The sequence below is a fragment of the Aythya fuligula genome, chromosome 3 (assembly GCF_009819795.1).
Source record: "Aythya fuligula isolate bAytFul2 chromosome 3, bAytFul2.pri, whole genome shotgun sequence".
Taxonomy (NCBI): domain Eukaryota; kingdom Metazoa; phylum Chordata; class Aves; order Anseriformes; family Anatidae; genus Aythya; species Aythya fuligula.
In genome coordinates this window covers 85,054,200-85,081,046 of record NC_045561.1, presented here as the reverse complement: position 1 = coordinate 85,081,046, position 26,847 = coordinate 85,054,200, and the positions used below count along the sequence as shown (strand labels likewise).

The 26,847-nt window shown below is 36.7% G+C and overlaps 1 protein-coding gene across 1 annotated transcript in view; it reads left to right on the top strand.

Moving 5' to 3' along the window:
* Window positions 1–26,642, top strand: part of MEI4 (meiotic double-stranded break formation protein 4) — a 73,477-nt gene extending 46,835 nt beyond the window's left edge. The window contains exon 5 of the mRNA XM_032184487.1: window positions 26,391–26,642. Within this exon, the coding sequence (XP_032040378.1) occupies window positions 26,391–26,642 (252 nt within the window). The remainder of the gene's footprint in view (window positions 1–26,390) is intronic.
* The last annotated feature ends 205 nt before the right edge of the window (window positions 26,643–26,847 follow it).

Below are 26,847 nucleotides of genomic sequence, written 5' to 3'. Positions count from 1 at the left end.
TTATAGTTGCAAATCAGTTGAGCTCCAAGGGAAAGTGTTCAGTCATATAGAGAAAAGTCACTTTTCCAGCTGTCAAGAAGTAATCTCCAGGAAAGTTTATAGATGCTTCAGTAACACTGTCAAAGTCAGCAACCAATTATATGAAGGTAATAATTCATAATGAAGCCTACTTCATTTGTGGTAATTTAAGGTGACTAGTGAGACATGCTCTGAAACTCCTCCTTTTCATCAAATTCCCTTCAGAAAACCTTAGAGAAGGTAAAAACAGTGTGGGATCTGTACTGGAGGACACTTTATCCACTAAGTTAACCCATATTCTTCCATAGCCAAAACATTTTTCAGAGAAACCTTAGGTAACAGCTAGAGCAAAATATATTCAAGTATGTTCCATGCCTTGATGCTGTTTTATTTATTTTTTAATTCTATTGTTTGTTTGTTTCTTTGTTTTTCTGTTTTAAAAAAGGGAATTGAGAAACTAATGTAATTAGTTTAGATAAAATAAATAAATAAATAAACTGTTATAATTTAGAATTTGATTGTAGGAAGGGTCTTGCTTTTGTTTACATCATGCTGTAGAACAATTTGCAAGCTTGCAGCTGAAATTACAAGCTTGACAAAGCTACGTCTGTTCACGTTACAGAACTTTCTTTCTGCCTTATTATTAAAAAATTAGAATCATAGGATCACAGAATGGTTTGGGTTGGAACGGACCTTAAAGATCATCTAATTTGAAGCCCCCTGTCATGAGCAGGGACACCTCCCACTTGATCCAGTTACCCAAAGCCCCATCCAACCTGGCTTTGAACACCTCCAGGGATGAGGTATCCACAGCTTCTCTGAGCAACCTGCTCCAGTGCCTCACCACCCTCATTGTGAAGAATTTCCTCCTAATATATAATCTAAACCTACTCTTAGCTTAAAACCTTTACCCCATGTCCTGTCACTACACCCCCTGACAAAGAGCCCCTCTCCAGCTTTCCTCTGGGCCCCCTTTAGGTACTGGGAGGCTGCTATAAGGTCTCCCCAGAGTCTTCTCTTCTCTAGGCTGACTAACTCCAACCCCCTCAGCCCATCAACCCCAACTCTCTCAGGAATAAGACATTCAGTAGGCTATTTCTCTGGCTCCACATCTAGAGAGTGTGTATGTATGAGCAGAGATCCCTGGACTCCTTAAAATCTGAATCATTCAGGTTAGAAAAGACCTCCAAGATCATCAGATCCAACCATCACCCTACCACCAATGTCACCCACTAAACCATGTCCCCAAGCACCATGTCCAACCTTTCCTTAAACACCCCCAGGGATGGTGACTCCACCACCTCCCTGCACAACCCCTTCCAATGCCTAACCACTTTTTCTAAGAAGTTTTTCCTAATCAGCACCATCTCCCACAGCAAGGTAGACCATTTGTTGAGCCATGTAAGACAGATCAATTGGAGATGAAATGGAGAAGACTGCTGCTTAGATCTGTGGTAAGGATGAGCCAAATGATGCTGGGTGTACTCAGTATCTGCCTCCTTTGCCACAAAGGGGCCTCCCATGATGCCAGCTGCCACCTACTGTGATGTCACCTCAGTGGTGACCTCTGGCCCCACCCTATAAAAAGGGCTGCCCCGTGCCTGGCAACATCTTGCCAAGCTTCTTGCCCCTGCAGTTCAAGGCGACTTGGAGTAGCCAGGGTGCAGAGGAATCAGGCAGGAACTGCCAGCCTTTGAGCGATGCGTTGCGAAAGCCGAAGGATGGATGTAATGTTCCGTCTGGGACGGAAGAGGAAGTCTCAAGAACTGGATGAACTCAGTGGCCAACCCCCCTGTAAGTGTTTGAGGCTGGATGAAACGCTGCGGCTGGGGAGGAAGAGGAAATCCTCCCAAGAACTGGATGACCTCGATGGCCAAACCTCCTGTAAGCGTCAAAAGGTAGATGACACAGAAATGGATCTGGACCCACTGACAAAGCTTTTGCGGACCATCAGGGCGTGGGTTGACATCAACAAAATGCTGGCAATTTGGGACAGATAGCCACCACCAGCCTTAGCGCAAAGCATCAGAGTTCAGACTGAGAACACCATCCAGCCCACAGACAGACACCCACCAACCAAGCTGGTACAGACCACCATGGATGAGGTGTGAGGCCGATGTCCAGCCCAAGAACAAGCACCCGCAAAGAAAAGGGGCAGACCATCAAGGCACAGCCTGAGGAGGATGATGTTCAGCCAGGGATGGATTGGGGGAATGACTGTGGATTTACCACAGGTGGGAAGCAGGGGGTACATTAGTGCAGCTGGCCCCTGCTTGCCTTTTGCTTTCCACCAATAAAGACCTGTTATGTTTTAAACTATCTTTTTCATCACATATCCTGAAGTCCTATCCACATGTTAATTGATGCTTGTTTGTTTCTTTGATCAAGCCTCTAACCTAGCCATAGCTGTATGAGAGGGAAATACCTTTAAAGGGAGCAGGAACTACATAATGTGACTGTAAAAAGTGACTCAGACGTAAACTCTTGCATTTTGGTATTCATCTGTACCTAGAAAAGATCAGCAACTAGTCATCACTGCTGTCAGTAATGTCAGTGATGCCTCTTCTGGTACCAGAGCACTCATGCAATCACTTCCTTCACAGCCAGCCAACACTCCAAAGTCGATGCAGGACCCTGCTTTATACCAGTGCAAGTCTGTGCAGTCAATTTCCTTTTCAGAAGTCCTTCACACTCACAGCTGCCATCTCCTTTCCAGGCACGTTGTCCTGAGCTCTGGCCTTGAAGCGTTAACCTCACGTGGTGCAGCACAATTGAGCACATCTGTTAATACCTCCATGCCAGAGGAGAATGACTAAGTGGTGCGGGAAGGGAAGGTGTTCAGCTCAAGGTTGTCTAATCCTGCCATTATGTAAAACCTCATCACAAAACGATATTTAGCCAAGTTCTAGGCTAAATAACCCAAATTCTCAACCTTTCTTTACAGGAAGTGTGCTCTAGCCCTCTGATCATTTTTGTGGCCCTCCTCTGAATCTGCTTTAACAGGTCTATGTCCTCGTTATGCTGCCAGCCCCAGAGCTGAATGCAGTACTCCAGGTGAGGACCATGAGAGGACCTGCTTGCTGCAGTTTGATGGATACAGGATACAGTTGGCTTTCTGGCCTGTGAACACACTGATGGCTTATGTTGAACTTTTCATCTACCACTACCCCCAAGTCCTCTGCAGGGCTGCTTCTATCCTCTTGTCACCCAGCTTGTATTTGTGTTTGGGACAGCCCCAACCTAGATGCAGGACCTTGCCCTTTGTCCTTGTTGAACATGTTGTTTGCATAGGCCCACCTCTTTACCCTGTCCAAGTCACTCTGTATGGCATCCCTTCCCTCCAGTATATCAACTACACCACACAGCTTGGTGTCATCTGCAAAGTTGCTGTGGGTCCACTCAATCCCTCTTTCCATGTCACCAGCAAAGATGTTAAACAGCACTGGTCCCAATACAGACAGCTGAGGAACGGCACTCAGCACCGGTTTCCACTTGGGCATCAAGCTCTTGATCATAACCAAAATTGAGTGTGACTAAAGTAAACCTCGATATTCACCAAGATATTTTTTTTTTTTCTGAAAAATAAATGGCATGTGATTCCATTTGGTGTTTTCAAAATGGATGGCAGAATTCAAGCAGCTAGTGCTCTTCTGTCAGGTAAATGCTATATGACTGAAAGGCATTGTGTCATCTCTTGAAAACAGAATAAATTTTAGTTATAACACATGGAGAGAATACTTCTGACTCTTACTAAACAGAAAAAAGACATGACTTTGCACAACAAAATTAATCCACACTGTAGACCTGGTAAATGTTAAATGTCAGTGTTTCCTGTCATAAGACCTTGTTTTCGCTTTTGGCAAATGTTAACCATTCGGGCTGATTCTTTTTTCTACAGATATCTACCTCAGACCATTTTTATATGCGTTTGTTTTATTTTTGTTTCTGTGGGTGCATGTGTACAACTTTGATGTACAAGGTGTAAGAGCTCACAGCTTTGACAGGAGCCAGTAGGAGCCATGCTTTGAATTCATTCAGTTCTGTATGATGCCAGGCATTGTAAAATCACATCCTAGTCAGCTAGCAGACTAGGCATTAACAGATACTGTATTTCAAAGATTCTGTTGTAATAAGATAAAAGCACCACCTCTTTCTAAATGTGGTGATGAAGTTAAAGTTATATACGTGCTATGTGTGGAATTATAGCAGTGATTGCCATTAAAAAAAATCTGTATTCAAAGCAGAAAGCGAATGCTGCACATTTATATCCATGCATGTAACAAGGATAGGAAAAATACTGAATAGTATGCCTTCTAAGTCAGCATCATCAGGAACAGAAGCAGGTACCTTTGCAAAAAATAAAATAAAATACAGGAACTGATCGTGTTATTAAAACTATAGGCATAAGAGTCAAATTAGGCTTACAGTTTCATTGTATTGATTTAAAATTGCTATTCCTAATTAAAAGCAGGTAGCTAGTAGTACATTAAGAAACCATAAAAAATAAATGAGATAATTAATTTGCAATATTAAAGAACATAGTCTGAATCATAGACCTTAATTTCCTCAGTGTTTTATGACTGCACTAATGAGTTCATTGACCAACCTTTGGAGTACATCCTGCTAGCTCATTTCTGCATAGCGGTTGCTCAAGAATCATTTGGAGTTAAGTACTTTGAGGAAGGTATGCCCTGATTAGTGTCCAAATTTAATGAATCAGCAGCTTACCTTTCCATTGTCTGTAACATGAGAGCTAATTCCAGTTTGTGGTTCCAGAAGCTTCTAAGCTAGTTTTCCATGGTCACAGATTCTTAAAATGTATTAATTATCATGTGGACAACTGCTCCTTTTAAACTATGTCTGTCCATTTTTCTCACTGAGGGATACCACTGTAGAAAGAGCAGAAGTTAACTTTCAGGTACAGTATAAGGTTTCTGAGACTTCCCTTTCCATGATTTAAGACTAATGAAAAGGAAGAAGGTTTTAGCTCCCTCAGTGGTTTTAGAAGATGCACGTGGAGATTAAACTGCTTATAGAAGTCTTTTCTTTATATAATACTATTGGGCTACTTGCCATACAACACTACTAGTCAACTTTAAAGTGTGACTTCTTAAATCATGGAAGACTTACTAATATGGGGGGGAGAGAGGGAGTAAGGTTGCCTAACGTTCATTACAATTACTCTAATATGTAAGTAGGTAAGTTGCGATATAAAGAACTGGTTGATCTAGATGTCACAACGTATTTCTGTTTACTGAAACAATGATTCTTGGCAATTTTTGTTGGGTTTTGTTTGTTTTGCAGTTTTTGATCTATTTGAAAATGCAGTAAATCGTAGAATGGATCATTTTTGTGTTTGATTTTCTATGCGTATTGACATTTTCATGGGTTTCTTTGAGGGCATGTTTAATGTACATTTAGATACCATTGTCAAAATGTGAACATCCATAAAATGTTGAAGGAGCTGGATTCATTCGATCTAGCAGAAAGAGGGCTGAGAGGAAGAGCAGCTGTAATGTGTAATAGTCTTTCAGAGTGGGAAAAGTTGCTGCACAAGGAATATGTACAGCAAATTTTTGGCTCCTGAAGTGGCCAAGAAGAAATGTATTTGGTCATTAAGATTATGTGTTATAATAAGCATTTTAGTTGTTAAAATGCTTAAGCACTTGAAGCAGAGTAAGCAGTTAGCTGCCTCTTAGGATGGATGGCTAGAGTGCGCAGGAACAGCCAACACAGAAGTTTCTTCTCCTTTACTGAAGGTCTTCAAGTACATAGGTGTACTTGAACCTGTCTCAGAATGGAAGCATTGGACTAGAAATTGGTCACCTGGGGATCCTTTCAGTTATAAATCTGAACTCTGTGCCCTCATTTATTCATTACGTTAACATTTATAATTACGGTTAAAATCTAAATCTGTTGGAGGGAGGGAAGAAGGGAAAAGTCCACTGCATATGTGTTCTGCTCCTCAGTTCTGGAAAATATGGAAGTACTACTCTGATTAATTGTGTGGATGATAGTCTGGGGGGGATTGGGGTATAATGAGGATTTAATAATTAATGCTTGTAGCTCAGGAAAGAGGTTTTGCAGAAAATTTACAAAATTGGACCGATAGTTTAGAAGAGTTCTAATCTGTTCCATGACTGGGTTTTCAAAGTGCAGGAGGTTAAAACTCTCGGGCAGCACCGCAATTCAGGCTGTAGGTAAGATGTGTCCTGGCATGGGGTTTAAATGGGTGATTTTTGCACAGAATTGACTGTTTTGTGTCATATTTGGAGTCCAGTGAATACTGTATTTCTCAGGCAGATTACTTTTGATGTCTCAGCTTACATTCAGCTTTCACTGTAACACCTGTGTATAATATTTTTAATCTATAGACATGGAGAAAACAGTGATTTTAAGTGAGGTCTCAGAAATAGGAAGAAAAATGTAATGAAGACAGTACTGGATTGAGATGTTATAGAGTTGTGCTCAGTAACAGTGGTGCTATATGTATGTATAAGTGTCTGAATAATGAGTAGCTTACAGCTGTGCTCGCTTGAATAGCGTTTCAAATAATATGTACTGTTCTGGGTTGTTTTATGCTAATGACAAAATTAATATTATTCAAGAGGTTTTTGCTGCTTATTGCTCATTTTAAAATATTTCTATTTATCATAAGAGCTGTTCTTCAAAATGTATTTTAGCATACATTTCAATTTCAGAACATACAGCTTAACTTCCTTGCAAACAATTTTAAATGCATTTGAAAGTTAAATTATATTATTGATTCATGGATTCTGAGGTCAGAGGGAGTAATTTAATCCAATCTCCTTTCTGTACAAGTGAATGAATTTTCCAGAAGATGAATTTAAGATAGTTTTATTAATATATCTGATCTGAAGTCTGTATTGATTCTGTTAATCGTTACAATTTTTATTCCTCTCCTAGTTTAATAATAGCTTATAATTTGTCTTTTTTTTCTGAATTTTGTTGCCTAGAATTCAGTTACAATCTTAAAAAAAAAAAAGCAAAACAAAATAAGAGCCCTGAACAGGATTGATAGAATATGCTAGAATACTATAACTACATAATGCTGTGTAGTATGATACATGAAGTTATACAGAAAGCTAAATTATGAACAAAGCCTAATTGCCAATTGTCCAATCAATTAGTTTTATGTTGAATCAACTTGGATCAATAGTATTAACTAAGTATTGATCTTTTTTGCTATTTATTATATACATGTATTTGTAAAAATGCTTATTGGAGAAAAAATACAGCTGATGGAAACAATGTGTTTACTAAAACTCAATTCAAAAAAGTGTTAGCTATGCTTAAAATATTCCCCAGATTTCCGGATCGGGTAAGACAGTTGTGAATGATCCAATCCTGGCTGTGCTGTGGTCTGCTAGCAGTCTGTATGCTGCTAATGCTGCAGTATCTCAGAAGTTAAAGACGAGATCTAGAGCCTGCAGGAATCACTAGAGGACTCAATTTTTCACTTGGATAAATCCTTCGGATGTATATGATAGTATGAACATAGTTGCTGAGAGTAGCTACCTTGAAAATAATAGAATAAGAATTTAAAACAAGAGTTGAGAGCTTGTTTACATATATAATTGGGTTTCCTTTTATCTGGGAGTTTATAGTTTTCCTTCTACTTCAGACAGTAGGTATTTTGTATCAGCAATTTTTATTACGACCTCATGTAAAACATAATTTCATCTTTTTTTTTCTTTTTTTTTTTTTTTTAATGAAAATACTCTTAAATAATGTTAACTGCATGTATCAGTGATGTTTACCTTGCTTGTCTCTCCTACCAGGTGCTCTAAAATAGGTTTATCTCCCTCTCACCCTCTGTGCAGAGTACCATGTTTAGCAAAACTGAACTACTGTATTTGCATTTGCAAACATCTTGCTGGCCATTTCTGTTATGATCCTTGTAAGATTACAACAGTGACAATAATATATACTCAATAATAAATTCAAATATCAGGTTTAAGGAGAAAACAATTGTGTAAACCATTTTGTGATCGTGATCACTTTCATGTCACCCGTATTTTCTTTCTTTTTTGTTTTAAATTACGGTGTAAGATATTCAAAGAAGACATTGAGTGAGATTTTGAGTGACTACCAGGTACAAAAAAATAAGATATTAGAAACTGTTCCAGCAGTTCAGTCTTACTTCTTCTTCATGGTGTTGGCATGAGGAAGACATTTGAAGCGCATTTGCTCTTTCTGATGCCAGGCTGAGCTTTTAGGCTCTTGCTTTTCCCTGTGACCTTGGCACCACATGAACCTCAGGTCCTGTGGCACAGTGCCACAGCCAGCCAGCCCTGTTAGTAGTGGATTCTCCCTTTAGAGCTGCAGGACCATTTGTAACAGCATGGCACATCTTTTACCATCCTCAGGTGCTTCCTAATTAAGTCTCCTACCTGAAAAGTGAGGGCAGAGGAACCAAAACAGGGCATTTTAAATACCCTTGCTGTTAACCTTTAAGAGACTTTAGGAAAAGTCTCAGAAACTGTCACGCTTGCAGGTATGAGAAATTGGGGCACAATAGTATACAGCATGTGACATAACTTTTAATTTTACATGCAGTACCCCCAACAGAAAAGATCAACTTCTCATTTGTTATATTGTCTTTTAAAATGCATTTTTAAATCAATGCATGCTTCCTTCTTCTAATAGGCAATGTAGTACTAGGAGAGGAAAGAAAATAACATTTTTTTCTTCCCTTATCATAATTGGTATGCATGTGTGGATGCACTGTGAGTGACTGGGACTGGTTTATGTGCTCAGAAGTGGTGTCACCCAATGAATTTCTGCTCGAGCAGGTAGTGGTATATATACACATGGCAAGTTTTATTGAAATCTGTACACAAAACACTGATTTCTATTACATTTGGCTCTTCAGGAGGCAGATTTCTGGAATTTCACTCACAAAGATGCCTGTAGTCATTTGGGTAGCAGGGGTAGCAGTATCTTAGTTGTAAAATATGAGCCCTTGCTAAGTTCCAAATTCCAAAGAAGACATAAATAAATTATGTATATTACATATTTGATATATATAGCTTTCTAAATACTATATATAAATATATATATAATATATATAAACATATATATATATATAAAAATACATAAAAAATAGCTTTATATATACTATATATAAAAGTCTGAAAAAAAAGAAAAAACCTTGCTTCTAAGGAACTTTTTTCTTTAGTTAGAAGTTTAAGAAGAGTCAGAGTTGCTATTTCACATGATACATTTGCAAGATTTTGAAGAATTTCTGTCTATCAATGTAGTTATAGAACATTGACAGTACAGTCTCTGGAATTTATTTATTATTTGAGACATTGATTTAGTTGCTCATGTGGTATATTAATGAGCAGCAGTGAACAATTATTTGTCACATTATAACTGTTTCTACCATTGACAAAACAAATAAGCAAACTGTTTTGCAGAAACCTGAACTGTTAAGTTTAAAAGAATTTTATCTGGAGAACAAACTCAGATACAGGCAACCAGTTGAAACTGGTGTATTTCTAACAAAACCTTCAAAGCTCTGTTGCTGTAGTGGAATACTAACAATTAATGTGAAATCTAGTAAGTGCACTTCTGCTAAGTTAATAAATAAAACATAGGCTGGTTTTATTAGCTGCCAGTTGTATCCAGAAACACAAGCAGTGAACTGTGATACTTAAAATAAATTGGCATCTTACAAATACTATTTTAGAACTAATTATAATCCCTGAAATGATTAGCCATAATAATAAATTTTGCTCTTCTACTTCTTCATGCTCTTTTAAAATTAATTAACTATATAAAAGTAAATTATGATTTTATGATTTAATAAAATATCTGTTAGTGTCAGCATTTTTCTGAGGCAGAAGAAAGGTCTGTCTGATTTGATACTCCTAATCTGCAGTCCAAACAATGAAATATTCTGTTTGTGTTGAAGATAGCAACATAGCATTTTTTATTTTTTGCACAGGAAACATCGTGGTTTTTTTTTTTTTTTTTTTTTTTTTTTTTTGGTTGTTGTTGTGTTTTTAATATTCAGAGTGAGCATAGGGGGCAGAACTGTGTTATAGTTCATTTGTAATTGTACAAAGGAAATCTGCTTAGCAGAAGGCCCTACTGCCTTATTAGAAAATGCTTTATCCTATCGAGTTAGATCCTTCATACAGTGATCTAGGGCTTAATGTACAGCCATTTGATGCTTTAACATGAATCCTGATGCTGTGGAAAAAAATACTGGAAAGGTGCTCTGGAAAGAACATTGAGAGCATCCCTTAGCAAAGTACTAGGCTGTTGCAGATGCTGTTTTATATCCTCTATTTTCAATTCTGTCTAGAATATCAAATGATATCCTTTTCTTCCACTCCAACATCAGAGGAAAAACTTATTTTCTGCTTTTTCTGCATAGCTACTTATAATTTTCATGCCTTCCTTTAGTAGGGTATCTTAGTTTCTCTATGGCTTTATTCTTATTCCTGATATGCTTTAAACTTCTTATTTTTTCTTTAATCTACTATTTATTGATATTCTGTGATCCATTTAGATTCTCTCGTTAGTCACTTGCATTTTTTTCTTACCTTCAGTACTACTCATTGCATCCTCTTCTGTTTTCTGTGCAGAGATTATTTAATACTGTATCAGTGTTTTCATGTTTACTTTTAATGGGTTTGTTTTCACATCAGCATACTTTTCTATCTCTAATATTAATACTTGGAAAATTCAGGCTATATATGAAAGATAACAAGGAGAATAGCAACTTCCATGGCTTATCTTTAATAGAAATCTAAGTGCCTTTCTGAAAGATGATTAACTGCAATTTCTAGTACAAAAAAAAAAGTTTTTTTTTTCTTTGAGAACCTTTATGATCGAACAATATAATCTTTGTGGCTCCTTCTAGATACAAAATTAAAGACTATGTAAAAACATCACACTACATTATTTAATATTGTTTCAGATACATGATCACCAAGAACTTGTAGTTATTTTACAAAATGGAGTAGACTTACTGCTCTGTTTTTGTGTCGTTCTTTGATGTAAATCAAGATATTTGTTCTGAAAAATATGAATTTGTTTATTTAGTTTCTTTTTACACTCTCTTCCCTTCGAGGCCAGTTGTGCTGTAGAAATGCCACTGAATTAATACAGACTTAGAATTAGGAAGGAGAAAGAAACTGTCATAAGATCTGAAAACAGCAACAGAAAGAAAAACCTTTTGAGAATTGATTTGTAAGTAAGCAAAGTAACAGCAAAGGAGAATTTTTTTATTTATTTTGATTTTATGGACTGTGTAGAATTACTGCCTTCTGCAGTCCCACATACACACACAAAATAGAATGTCACAGACTTAAGGAAAAGCTACAAATAATATACAAACAAGGACTGTCTGGCTGTAAATCCTGAAATAACTGATTTCTTATCCCAGCTCACTGTTGTTTCTGGTTCTTATATTTTGTGCCTGCTTGAAGCTAATATTTAAGACTGAGCAGTAGATGTGATTTTCTGGTTAGGGTGCACTTCTCAAAGTGGGCTAGTGAGTCACCATCACTGTCTGTTCAGCTTTTTGCTGTCAGTCAGTTTTTACTTCTTTTTTTCACAACTTTTTGCTTTTCATTTTTAATAATTGATCCCTGTCATTTCACCACATGGTTTACTCCAAGGTTGTTGATATTTCTAGTTTCAGAACTTTTTAATTGGTTCACTATGTTTAGAAGCTGAACTGCTATTCATCTTATTTTTATTAAATATTTATATTTTTATCTTGTATCTTTCTTGATTTAGAAAACAAACAACAGAAATGCTTTGTACTGTAAGACTGCAAGTGTCCCATCACAGTGGGACATAACTGAAGAAGTACCACAGTGCTTCCACTTGTATGTGTCTATTTCTCAGTGTGAAATCTTTCAGTAAACTCCTGATACAGTGCTCAGAAAGAAGTGAACACTTAAGGATAGGCTTGACAGCAGTAGATACAGTGAGTGGGAGACAGCTATTCTACAAAGTAGGAAAAGTTTAAGAAATGCATATTTCTTAAATTTTGTTTTTCGGTGCAACTGTCCTTAGAGATTCAGTTTGTAAATTGCAAAGTGGTTTCCTTAGTTGAGGAATCTAAATCTTTTATTTCAAGTTGGAAGTGGGAAGGAAGAGATTTGCATATATTCATTTAAATAAAGTCAATCAGTACCAGTGCTTTTGATGTCCCATTTTCTTACAGTGTTACTTTCTGCAGAAATTATAGATTTGTACACTTTCATCTCTGATTTATGCTAACAGATTGCACTGTTATTTGCAGTTTACTAAGTTCTATACCACACCACTTAAAATACTGCTTATGTAATATTCACATTTGATTAACTAATGAAGCACAGCAAAACCAGTCCAGCACTAAATAGGGTATGTAACTAATACAAAATACTTGTTTCTTACATCACTTTCCATAACGAGAGGACAAATAGAAGGGTTAGCAGAACTAGGAAGACACCCCCATCAAACACATTTTCCCAGTCTTGCTAACTCAGTTTCATATTGAAAATACCTTAAACAGTGCATTTTGCTAATCTTACAGGTCATTCATATTTGTATTGCACTGATTCTTCTTTTATTTACGTACACACCCTGTTAAAATTCAGAGTTCCTTCTTAAAATAGATTATCAAAAGTCTGTGGCAGTATGTTCTAATGGTGTTACTACTGTGCTGTAGCTTTCTAAAGCAATTCAGAACTCAGTTGTTTGTCTCTTTAGTGAATACTGAAGGTACTGGAATAATCACTAAATACTCAAACTACTTTTTTTTAAACAAAGAAAAAAAAATACTTCGAGACTAGAGCAAAGTCAAATTAAAGCTAAAAGATGTATCTATGTTCCTGCAAAATTATTAATGCCAGTCAGTGACTGTCTTCTCAAAGGTTCTTAATGTAAATGTAAGGGGAGCATTCCAATAGAATAAGTAATTGACTGCTATTCAAAACTGCTTACAAATATGAATATTATAAAACCAGTAGAATGGCAATTACAGTCTGTGTGGAATATTAAATGTGCTTCTTTGCATGAAGTAGGCCTTTGTTATGAGCTCATTTTATAGGTGAGCCAGTGTAGATTGTTTTCAATATGAAATATGACAGGCAGTTGTATTAATAAAATCTTTTTGCACATATTGTCATCTCTTAATATGCAATTAAGCACAGTTTTAAATCATAAGATAAATCATACTGCAGTGCAAGAGAAGAAAATTAAAAAGCACTCCAAGTATTTTGTCATTTTTTCATAAGTTAGTGTAGCAAGGTGGTGCTAGCTATTTTAGATTCAAATTTGGAATACTTCAGTTAGTGTTATTTTTCATTCTTGGCCATAATGAATGAATATTTTGTTTCACCCTTAAGAATGAATTCTTGAAATTTAATTTCATATCATTTAACAAGTGCAGAAAATAGGTTGCTAGCTGTTATTTCCAGGCAGAGCAACTGTTTTAAACTGTTACCAAGACTATGAGGTAAACCAGTAATGATATAGACTGTGAGTTGCAGTGAGCATGTGATAATGTCTTCTCAGAAAAAATATATAACAGAACAGAAAGGCTTCAGATAAGAGCAGCAGATTTAGAGACATGTAAGGTCATCTATTCTGAGAGAAAGGAAGATTGTGATTTAAAGAGAAAACAAATGAGGGATTACAACACACGCATACAATGCAGAGAAGATACCTTTGTTCAAAGGTAACACCTGGTATATTTTCTTTCCAGTCTTCAGATCCTGTGCCAGAAATTTCTTTCTACTTTTTCCATGTGGACATTTCATGAAAGAGTTAGCTCAGTCCATTCTGTGAGCTAATTCTATGCAACCTTTTTGTCCTTCTCAGCTTTAACTTTTATCTTTGGGCTATTGATAACACTTCAGATGTGTTTCTCTCTAAGGCATTAACTTTCAGCCAGTATTTTGTGATTTTCGGAGGATCTAGGTCTGATGGATCCTAAACAGTGAATAGGAATAGCAGGTTCAAAAAATACTGTGTTCTAACCTTTATCATGTTCTTAGAAAATGTCATTAGAAGATACTGCAATTTATGCAAGAAACCCTGAATGTACTAAAGAACTGGAAAGCTGTTACTGCTCCTTGAAAGATCTTTCTTGGTGTTTCTAAATGTTTCCAAAACTCTTCTAAGTTTGTCAGGAGGAAAAGGTGACACCTGGACAGACGGGAAGACCACATATAAATGGAATAACTTGTCTTGTCACAGTAGTATTCCACCTTCAAGTGTTGTTTGCTCTTAGGAACAATGCATGTGGATTACATCGATAAAAATATTTCAAATGCTACATGCCTGATCTGTTGAGCTTGTTTTCTGGTACAACTGACTGTGAGGCAAGAAACAGGATTGGTTCAGGAAGAATGTGCTGCTGACTATCTGACTCTCCATATTATTACAGCAGATAGGTAGCAGGACACTATCTGTCCTGCTAATGGTCAAATGTATTTCTTCTTTTTTGCTGTTGTGCACATTTGCTTGACAGTAAAATGTGTCTTAGGACAGAAAACATGAACTTAGTGCTCAAATAGAGCTCTGAAATAAAAGATGTTTGTCCCAAATGATGATGATTTACAACTGCTGAGTGAAAAAGGCAGAAAACTGTCTTTTCAAGTTCTACTACCCTTTTTCAGCATTAAGAAAAAAAATCACAAAACTTTGTATGATTTCTGTTGTTGGTAACTTTGTCAGTTATCTCTAATAAAGCAGCAAGAGCCATTGACTTTATCCAGAAGAAAGTCTTGTGTCGCATGCTTAAGCACTAGCATAAGATGAATATACAGTTTGCCACCGCTTTCATTCTTGCTGTTGGAGAAATATGGTATATTGGGAGAATTACTCTTGGAACTGCTTTAATTCTTTTAGTCCAACTCATTTGAGACTATCTGTCTTGGGAATTTGGCAGTATTGAGAAGTCACCTGGGAACATGGTGGATTGGAACAGATATCAAGACATATTTTATTCCGAAAAGAGTTTACAGCTATCCTAGAAAGCTTCATGGGAAGGTAAAACCACATACAGAGTGGTAATGGCCCCAGTCTGACCTTGAACAGTTCTGAACACTAGTCTGACATCCCACTGAGAGAACAGTAGGTGGAAAAAGTCTAATCCTTTATGATTAGGGAATTCTTTCAATGCTTATTGGCCAGAGGACTGAGGACTGAAAAGAGCATTAAATGAACCATAGTTTATATGTGGTGTTAATCACTCCATCTTCTGTAGGGATCTAACGTACATAACATTAAGGAAAAGAGACGGACCTGTGACACAACCAAACGAGAAAACCTTAAGAATTTGTGGACTGGAAAGCTTAAAACCATTTCTAAGTCAATGGCTGTATGCCAATATAGTGTAAGAGGACCTGAATTAGATTTAAATGAGTTAGGTCAGGTAGCAGAAACAGTCACAGCATGAGTTCCTTGTGGGCTAATGTGCTGTCATCAGAGAAGCTTGAGGGGATGTATTGTATACATACCTAAAAGCCATTAAAATGCAGCAGTAGTCTCTCTCTTACTTGTTCATAGTCTGAAAATTGCTGTATTGTCCCAGGATTTTTCTCTCTGCTTTATGAGTGCTCTTGCAGAGAATATGGATGGTAGCAATAGAATGTAAAAAAGCCCAGATTCAGATAGTGACTTTTGTCTAATGACATAAGTTAGACCATTAAAACAAGAGTTTTATTAATATTGTAGCTGACGTCTTTCTCTGGTTAGTAGATTACTAGTCCATGTAGCCTACATCTTCTAATAGCTAAAAATTTGCTAGGTGTCTAGTACAGCATAACAGAGATGATCTATGCAGTTTAATTTTGATAGCATTTGATTTTGTTTCTTTTCTCCTCTTTTAATGAGTCAGTCCATAATGATTTCCTGTCATATTTTTCTTAATGTAATTTGTGCAGTCATCTGAAATCGTTTTGAAGATTTATGTGGCCTGTCTTCAGTGCGAGTTGTTAATATTATCTTTTAATACCTTGCACTGTAGTTTTAATCCTTACTAATAAATTAAGCAATTATGTTAAATTGCATTAAATGTACAACATTATATCTGTTTAAAGTAACACAATTCTATAGCTGAGAAAAGAGGAATGCCATTGTGTTGCTAATGGCCCTTAGAGAAGTATTGCTACATTCCTGTATGCATTGCCTACCGGTAGTCATTAAACAGAATTAACTGATAGTAAATAGATTTTTATGCAAAATAAAGTAGCAGGTATTTTGAATTGTGACATCTGGTTCACAGTTAGAAGGGAGTAATTGTTTATTTCTTGTTCCAGACCAATCTAATTAAAAGAAATCTGCCTCAAAATGAAGCTTAGCTATCATTTTGGAAAGTTAATTCTCCTTCACATTGCTGGAATTTTTCTAATCTTTTCGGTACACATTCATAATAAATATTGTGCCGTGTCTAGCATTGCATTCTGATTGCACAGTAAACCTGACATTAGCATTGCATCTAGTGTGCTGTGTGCTCATTTAATAATTGGCAGGCACTGTGGCACTGGCAGAAAGAACAGAATGATCTTTGAGAATGTCAGTTACCTTAGTTCTTCTAGTATGATGTGATTTGTTCTCTTACACCAAAGGTCATGTGCTGCCTTAATGGTGGTGAGGATTAGGGACTGTTTTCTGTAACCTCCTTGAAATCGTGTTAAGCTCCACAATTGTTTGGTAATTGTATGTGCCACGTTCTAATTGCATTTTAAACTCTGCTTTTCATACAAGCAGCATGCAGTGTTTCAGAATTCTTAAATACTACCTTGATCCTGTGGGAAGATCAAATCAAATTTTAAAAAGAAAATAAATCTATTTTGTTCAGATTCAGAATTCAGAGACGCGAAAGAGTTTCTGGTGATGAAAAACAGCGCATGTGTTTCAGATTAGTGTGGTTCTGTTCTTGGCCAAGAATATGGTCGTGCCAATGGGACACTTTATTTTGCCTCCTATTTTCCTCAGATGGGGGAGGGAAAAGATGGAGAAGAGCTTAAAGGGTGGAGATTGGGGTACTGTGGGAAAAGGAATGGCAGGGACATCATGAGGACACTACAGCCTCAGGTGAAAGGTGGGTTTGAACTTTTTCTACAAAGTTTAGTTCCACCAAGTAGAAGTATGTTCTTGACTTCCAGCAGTGTCATGGAATGATACACTGTTCTATTCAGTCTGTTTTATGCTACTGTGATGTACATTTTATGCAACTATCATAACACATCCCCATAAAGGACAATTTTCTTACTGGAAAATTCAGTTTGCTAACATTCATCAGTGTCCCGTACAGGCCTCAGTAGGTATGTTTATGTCAGCATTCTGTAATAGCTCCAACAGGCACCTCAGTCATTTGTCTAAAATGCTGTCTTTTAGGTTTCTCAGTGCAGATGCTGTTTCACTGGGCTTTAATTTATTTTTTTATTTTGACTTCAGTCATACAGTTCTGGTTGGGCGGTTGTTTCTAATGACTGCTGAAATTGGTGCTTCTGCTTTAAACTACTGTGATATCTCTCTGCACTTTACCTGCAACAGTCTGCTTTTGGGTGACTCAGTGAAATGCAGTACACTTCTGGTTGTTTTTAGCATTATTGTTATTAGGTCTTTGGCGTAGTGTGGACAAGATAAAATTGACTGTCTTTTTCTTAGGGTACTCAGCTGTAAGGTGCCCAACTCAGCAGCGCTGCATTGTCCTTCAAATGAGTTCTGAGAAGGACAGAGGGGCCTGTACCTCTCTGCGAGCTGTCAGCTCTAGGCAGTATTATTGATCTGTACTGGTATGTCATAAAAGTTATGCCACAGATTGAAAAATCATATGCTTCTCCTGCCATGTGTAAATCTTTTGAATTTTCTTTAACTTCCTTCTAGATCATTTCAAATCCTGACATTCCCAGATCCATCATTTCTAAATGGCATCCTGCTAGCACAATGAATGACTGTTGTTGTAAATGTCTGTGTGCTTGCTGAAAATGTCATTATACATCCAAATTTTGACCTAATTTTATACTCTCTAGCATCTTTTCCTTTAGTTAAGGCCAGCTGTGCCGTTGTCAGGTTACACAGGAAAGATGCTTGGAACAATCCAGATTGAAGATTTGGCCATGCACAAAGTATGACTTGCACAGCAGAGAATGTGCCCCAAGGCTAACATCTGACATCTAACTATTCCAGATTTGAGTATAGGAAGCCTTTGGAGTTTGTTTGGTTTGGTATGGTCTCGTATATTTCAGTAATAATAATAATGCTCACAGATTTCAGATGTTTTCTAAGAATTCTTCCATGATTGTTTCTGATGATACTGTAACTTAGAATTGTAAGCAATGTTTTGTACACAATCCTCTCTGTAAAGTTTTTGCATTATTTTCTCCTTCAGAAATAGAAGCCAACTTGGTTTTCTTTCAAACCATTTGTTGTCTAATCCCTTTCAAGTTTACTTTTTTTTTTTTTTTTTTGTATGTTTGTCAGGATGCTACAATTTTCAAACAGCTGTAGAAGTTTGTTGGTTTCAAAAGAATCTCTCTAAATGTAGCTGCTTTTAGAGGTACCCCAGCTTGCTGAGGGCCAGTCTTGAGCTGCATATCATTGCTTTCCAGCTCTGGTTCTGCTGTGACATTGAAAGTTCCAAACTGCTGCTCTGAAGCTCTTAAAAACCTGTGTTTTTACACTTCTGTACAGCTGTAGCACTTAAAAATAAACAAACAAATAAAATAAGTGAAAACTTCTAGAAAACTACTGGTCTGGAGTTTTGCGGGAGAGTATAATGTGAAATTAATGGAAAAGCAATTTTGAAGGAGAAACCATATTTACTCACAGCCATACCATTTCACTTCTGTAAAGCCTAAAAAGATTGTGGGAAGCAATCTGTTCAATTCTCTATTTTGTCGTGTTTTAGGCAAAGGAGTAATTGCTCCTAAAATGAAGCTTTACAGCGTGTATATAATCTCTCAGATACACTGTGGTGTGCTCTTTCATAAAATTTTATATTTTGCATGATTTTCAAGTAGATATCATGTTTCTATAATTTCTCACAAATTTCAGCTGAATAAGCAACATCATTTTCATGTGATTGAATTCTGATAATCTATTCAAGATTTATTCTACATACATATTCCACATAATTTGTATACATTAAGTAAGTAAGTATCACTGCTTGTCTGTCCTATCTAATTTTCATGAAATCACAATACCCTAACTTGCCTCTCAAGGCTTCCTGTTAAAATTCTGCCATTGATGGTATTCTCTGAAAGCTGAGAGGAGGTTATGGGTTTTGTTGACATAATTCTAGTGGAAAGCTGGTGTTTTATGCAGATACTAGTGTTGCTGAAAAAACATGTTTTGTGCCTTATCTAAGGGAAATACCCATTTTCAGCAGCTAGTTTTTGGAAATGTTTTATTTATATGAAATGTATATTGTATTAATTTATTTGAAATATAAATGTTTTCCTAAAGATTTTTTCTGTACAACAAAATGCAAGATTTATGCCAAAACAAGAGGAATAAAAAGTAGATAAATAAAATGCTTTGTCCTAAACCAAAGACAAAGGTTGATTAAGATAACAGTGTCTTGAACAGTCATTCAATATTCAGCCTCTGTCCATGGAAGAGGAAGAATAACTGCTGAATTGGAAGGAAGCCTATCGTCTTTGGCATTCCTTTAGCATATTCTTTTTTTTTATTTATGAAAAGAATACAGAGACTTTGATTCATTGGATAAAAGTGAAAGCAGATGTCATTTTCTTCTTAAAAATCTTAGGCTTGTGTCCCAACCAGCTTTGTGCTTTTCTTCATATAGGACAATGTCTAGAATCACTCTTCTTGCTATTTGGTAGGTTTTTTATCTTGTTTTTCGTGGTTTTCCTATTCTGTTTTGCTGCAGCTAGATACAAGTTTTGAATAGGTATTGTGCTTTCAGTTAGTCTGAAAACTCCTATTTTATTTTTTTTTTCTGTTCAGACTTTGTGATTGGGAACCTGGAGTGGTTCTCTTTGGCTTTGGAGGAAGCTGACTCACTATAGCTGATGAAGTTTGTTCTGCATAGACAGCAATTGTTTGGTGGCTTCCTGAGCTGAAAATAATCTTTACTTTCCCGCAGAAAGGGAGGGGATTTTTTTTTCTCTGAAGTAACATGGTGTTGGTAGTGTGTAGGGCAGTAAAGAAGACGGGAAAAGAGGCAGGGGAACACAAGAGTGGTTATGCTGTCGGACCAGAGGCCAAATATTCTGCTTCTGACAGCCATTAAAGTAGAGGTTTAGGGAAGGGTCTGAAGATCTTTACAGCAATATTTCCCCAGTATCCAACAATCTGGACTATCTAAGGTGGAGTTTGTCTGTTTGTACATGCATTTGTATACATAACCTTTCACGCCATGCAAACTTCCAGCATTCGCAGTGTGCTGTGGCAAGCAATTTAAATACACATTGTGGGTTTAAACTACTACTTTGATTTCTTGTCAGACCAGCCATCTGTCACTTGCTAGTTTTATTTAATGCTTTTCATCCCTCATATTGGAAGAGGTGATTTTTTTAGTAAGTCAAGCTGAATGAGAGGCAAGTGTATCATGCTTGTAGAAAAACAAAAAAGCCCTGCGAGATGAAAAGCATGTTCAAAAGACTTCTTTTCAAAATGAATGAATTACGATAAAGTACTAATGAGCATATATCTGACATTACTCTCAGAATTGCGTTTGTTAGAACCACTAAAGCAAAGTGACTTTTATTTTCAGTACTTTTGTGCATTCTCCAAAGATATATGCATTTGTGTTAACAAAAATTATGAAACCAATACAGAATCAGAGACTGGCTGAGGTGGGCAGGGCCCTCTGGAGGCCATCTGCTCCAACCCCTGCTCAAGCAGAGCCACCCAGAGCAGGCTGCCCAGGACCATGTCCAGGTGACTTTTGAAGGTCTTGGAAGAGGGAGACCCCACGGCCTCTCTGGGCAGCCTGTGCCAGGGCTCTGTCACCCACACAGCACAGAAGTGCTGCCTGAGTCTCAGAGGGAACCTCCTGTGTTAGCAACAGCACAGTGGTTGCCTGGGTTATTCATACACTTGGTAAATGAAAGAAACGTATGTTAGAGTATGAAGTGATGTTGTGCATGCATTCTCTCTCACATTTTTGCTAAAACAAACCTGTCATCTTTAAGGCTGACCTAGGGAATTGAGTGGAAACTTAATAGACAATTGAGGCCATGAATGTGGTTCTGCCTGGGAAGACAGAAGGGACAGTCCATTCAAATATCAGCTGTAATCAAAGCACAGTAGGGTTTTTGGACAGGAAAAACTTCCTTCCCATTGTTGAGAACATTTGAAGAAAGAATATGAGAGCCCTCTCCTGTCCTACTTCTTCCTTTCCTCATGAGCACTACCTAATAAATGGGGAAACTGATGGGATGACAGCTTATATGCTTCCTGATCTTTAGGTTACTTTTTTTGTTATGTTCTTCTAACTTGATACATGGCTTTACCTTCTAATTGTAAAATCTGGATGCTCATGTACTGAGGCCTCTGTCTTTTCTTGGTTTCCACTTGTAGTTAGTACCTCATTCATAATAATCATCATCCATTGACTCCCTGAAAGCTAATCAGAACATAAGCAGAGAAAGAAAAACAAATCCCAAATAGGAGCTTAAAGGTGGGGTATCAGGTAAGGCAAAACAAAATGTGTTACAGTCTGTTATCTCAGATTTTTATGATTTTGATGGAAGTTGAAAGTCAACATAAATTGTGTTAAGGCTCCTTTTTGGAGAGAAGCATATGTCTGAACATCTGAAGAAGACAGAAGAACTTATTATGTTTTATAGATGAATTGATAGGCCTATTTTCTCCCCTTTCCCTTTATTTTTTATTTTCTACTTTTAGTCACAGTGCTTTTTCCTAAGAGTTTACAGGTATAGAGGCATTTTTTTTTCTCTTCATCCAGGAAAAAAAAAAAAAAGAAAAAAGAAAACCTGCATACTTTATTGCTGGTATGTTTAATTTCTTACAATCTGTTGCAGAAATCATAATACTAGATAAGAATAATATTGCTTAAGAAGGCCTGGGTATTTCTTGAAATTCAGTTTTCAAGGACTAGTACCAGTGACCCTGGTAAATGATGCATGGAAGAGGCACGATGTTTCTGGGATAAACATCTTCCCCTTGGGTGATAGAATTTAAAGGGCTTGTTCCTTTTGCTATCAGAAGTGTTTTCCATGGTATGCCAAATTACCATTTCTGGACAGACAATTTTCAGAGGATCCTTACAGCTGCTTCTCAGACATCTCACAAAAAAGCCCAGGGTGAGTCTGGCTGGGACGTGCAAGATGATGTTGACAGAATGTTGCTCAGAACTGTAGTCACAGCACGCACTGTAGCAGCAGATTCATTTGTTCTGAGAGTTTAACTGACATTCTCCCCTCTTCAGTTGAACTTTCACAAACATTAGTTATTCCTTGAGCCTTTCTGCAGGCAAGTTTTGTCTTAATCTGTAAGTGGAATGTTTGAATCTCACTGAGCTACTTGAGGAGAAAGTGATAGCATCCATAAAGACATGAAAAACTAGAATTTCAGATCCCATTGAACAAAAGATCAAAAAATGCTTTGAAAAGACTTTATTTATTATTATTTTTTAACTATAAATTTAAATAAGGAATTGTAGGGTGCATGAATTTTGCTTTAAATACTAAAAGAGTGTGTAAATCAGTTTGAACTTCCTTGGCAGGTGAATATTGATGTGGGTAATGGAGATTATGATTACTGGGAGTGATGTTAGGGAACTATGCATTTCAAAAACACAAAACAAAAAGCAATTAAAGAGAAATGCTAATCAGCTAAAGACTGTATCCTGAGGCATGGCAATTTGTAAGGTAATTACCTTTTAACAAGAGACAATGGTATTAAATTCAGAACAAAAAGATTTCCTGTAAAGTCTTTCATGTGTGCCTGCCTTTAATATTTCAGAGATGCTTATCAGCATGTTATTTAAACACTAAACAGCAATTAGGGATACCCTCAGTTACCCTACTGTGTGCTTTCTTATATGATGGGTGCTGTTGGTTTTGTGCCAACTAAAGAGGGGAAGAATCACCTCCCTTTCCCTGCTGTCCATGCTGCTTTTGATGCAGCCCAGGATACGTTTAGCTTTCTGGGCTGCAAACACTCATTGCTGGCTCATGTTGAGCTTCTTGTCAACCAACACCCCCAGGTCCTTCTCATTCTCCTCTCAGCCTGTATTACCCAGCTTGTATTTGTGCTTGGGATTGCTCCAGCTCAGATGCAGTATGCAAATGCATGAGCTAGTTGTGGCCCAAAGCAGGGAGCACGTGGCCAGCAATGTAGTAGGCTGCTGGACCTCCCTGCTCCAGGGCACCACTGGGCTCCTGCTCACTTGTATTGCTCCTTGGAGCAACCTCTGTGTGACCTGGAAAGAGTGGCATGGGCTGTTTTACTAATAGCATGAGATTCCTTATATAAATGCATGAATGCTGATTAGCAGATCATTTAATGCAGCCAGGAGATCCACACAGTCCTTTGTTTCTATCTTATGTAAAGCTCAGTCTTATATAATTAATAATTTTTAAGTTACTTTACTTTGAAAAAAAAAATGGATTGAGAAATCAGAACAAAAAAGTAATTTCAAAAGTTAAATTAAAAAAAAAATGAAGTGTTTGCAAAATACGTTTTATTGTTAATAAACATATTTCCAAATACCTCATGAGGAAAAATCAGCAAGGACTGATCCCATCAAAAAAAAAAAAAAGTGTCCAAAACCCACAGTGCATACCAATCTGATCTGTAAAAAGTATGTTTATTTTTTTCTTTAAATTCTTTCTGAAAAAAATGGAGTTCATGTAAGAATTAATTAAAATTGGTATAAATATATATTGAAATTAGAGTCTATATAGAAGGTTTGCTTTATGAACATACCTCTGAACTTTCTGGATGGACTAGCTTAGTGCAAGGGTATGTATGGATGTGCACAAGTGCATATTCTGCTTCTCACTTAAACACATTGGTAAGCAAGAAGAATAGGTTTGTTATCTAACTAACCATTGGTAGCAGTAAAGATATTCCTCTACTAATTCTGTGGCATAGATTTACATTGGTAGTAATTGCATCAATTAGCGCTACACAAAAACATCTGGGAAAAGAACTGGAGACATGTTTTGTTCAGATTATTAAATGGGTTGGAAAGGTTAATAAGCCTTGAGCCAGCAAATGTTCTAGACTGATATTTTTCTCCTGGTATTATAAAACTATTTGGAAGTGCATTTGTCCCCTGAAAAGCAATTACCTCAATAAATGCTTCCTCCGTGCCATCAGACTTACCCTTTCTGTGTGGCTAAACCCATTTTATTTTAGTGCAGTAGTATTTGCAGATGAAAGGTAATTAGCTAGCTTGTGGTTTCTATTATCCATAATCAATTAGATAGTTTACTAAGTCGCAATTAGTTGCACTTTTTGAGACCCAATGAAAGTAACAGTTGCTTAACTGCTTGGAAGAGCCTGAGGTTATAGGGATAAGTGAAGTGACATAATTTCCTTTCTAAAACCTTTTCTATTGATTACTCATGTGAAAGGAGAATCTGAGTGAATTTGTAAGACCAACGCTTACAAATCAAACAAAGGTTTTTCCTTGTACTTCTAATACCCAAGTTACAGCAGCTAGAAGCATAGAACTTCAAATTATGTTTCTGCATAGTCATTTTTCTCATCAGAATCATAGTTTACCATTGTATGTTGTTTCTTTTTCTATAATATTTAATGAGGGACTAACACAAATTAATAATCTGTGAATACACTGTTATTGAGGGAAAGAAAATGTATTTTCAGAGTGCTAGCCAAATGGTGATGACATGATGGTGCACAACAGAAGGAAAGAACCCTTTAAACCATGCAAGCTACAGTGTCAAGTTATAAAAAGGATTTTCCTAATTGTACAGTTGGGTTTAATTGGACTTCACAAATACTTAATATTCTGCTTTTATTTTTTTTTGTTATCTGTTGTGATAAGAATGTCAGTTTTGAATGGGGGTGGCTTTTGGACTGTGGTTTTTTTCTTACCAAGTTATAGAGAGACGTAACTGGAACTTGCAAGGCTAGGGATAATATTTTCATCAATTATCCTAATTTTTATGATGTCTGGAAAACACAGCAAAATGACTTTGCCCCATCAAGGCTTTGCAATCAGATGGCTGTAGTGTCTTAGTGTTGTCCTTGACATAGGAGGTCAATACCTGAAAGACATTACGCTGGGGAGCCTCAAACACAGATTTTAGGTTTAAGAGAAACACAAAGTAAACATTCCCCTGAACCACCATCTACTGAAGGGGCCTTACCAGGAGAAGGCAAAATGCTGTCTTTTTATTAGATTCTAGTGGGATCAAGAATCGCTTGCCTCATCTATAAAAGCAATTGTTACGTAATAAATGTTATACACTGGAAAATCTAGCAGTATATGGTTTAGGGTGGTAAAATGATTTCAGACTGATTTCATAGACCTACGTCAAAGCCTAGACCTTAGCTTTGTACTCTAGGCCTAAATAGTTGTTTAGGTTTGCTAGAGCTATTGGTCTATTTTCTATGATTAACCTCTGAGTTCTGATCAACCAGCTACCATAATTGCAGTCTTTTTCAGAACAAGGTCATCTAATGTTATTGATAGATTTTACTGTTAAGCAGGACGTAGAATTTCATTCCAAAAAGATAATTCCCCAAGGTTTAAGGTTTTATCTTATCAGTTATTCCGCATGTACAGCAGAGATTATAAAATATCAGATTGAAACTGTGGTTTCCAAATACAGGACAGTTGCATTTACATCAGATAGCACTGATGTTTATAATAAATTCTAAGCTTGGTCAGCAAGCTTATTTGACAAACTGGCACTTCCCCTTTGTAATTGGGTGAGATATGGATAGTGATTTGGACGTTTTCTACTGAGAGTAAGAACCCTGACTTTTTATTTGCTTTCTAGAAGCATCATTTGCATAGATGACAACTGAGAGAATTTTTACGCTTTTCATTTCTCAGAAAATGAAAATCCACCAACTTTAATTATATGCCTAAAACAAAGCTGTTGCTGTTGATTTGTAGATCATTATTATATGTCACCGCATGTGAATAATTAGGTAGAGAAAACCTTCTTTGACTCCAGGACAGGAGGTTGTGCTGACCTTCGATATGGCAGTTTGATTGAGTTAGTTGTTTGGCTGTTACCACATAGAGGAAAACATTTCTTAGAAGTAATTGTGTCTGAATATGTAACCATTCTAATTATATAAATACTACGTATTACTGCAAATTTTAACATTATTCTTTAAACTGTCATCTGAGATGCTGGGCTTTTGAAACGTTTTCACACTGTGCTTATGCATTGATTTTCCTTTATTCCCAGATCCATGAAATATATGACATTACTCAGTATGAAAATATTTTTTCTTTGTTCATGATTCTGGAACAACTTCTTCAATATCAGACAGAAGAAAGTAATATTTCAAGCTTGGACTATGATGGAGAAGAAAAAATCAAATTTCTGAAGAACCTTGATCAAATTATTCTTCACCTTTCAGATGAATTCCCTTTGTTTTCTTTATATTTATGGAGAGTGAGTGTTCTTTTGAACTCAGCTCAAATACAAATTGATTAAAACAACCAACCTACTTCTTAACAGTGCCTTTGTTGTGGGACTGCATTGGAAAATGTTTGAGCCAGACAGGAAAATTGTAGTTATTGGAAAACATTTACTTTAAACTGCAGCAGTTTCGGAGATAATACAATTTATTTCCACTTTTAAATATACAAGAAATGTAATAATCCAGATGCTGTTTTGAATAAAAGCTATTTATTGTAAT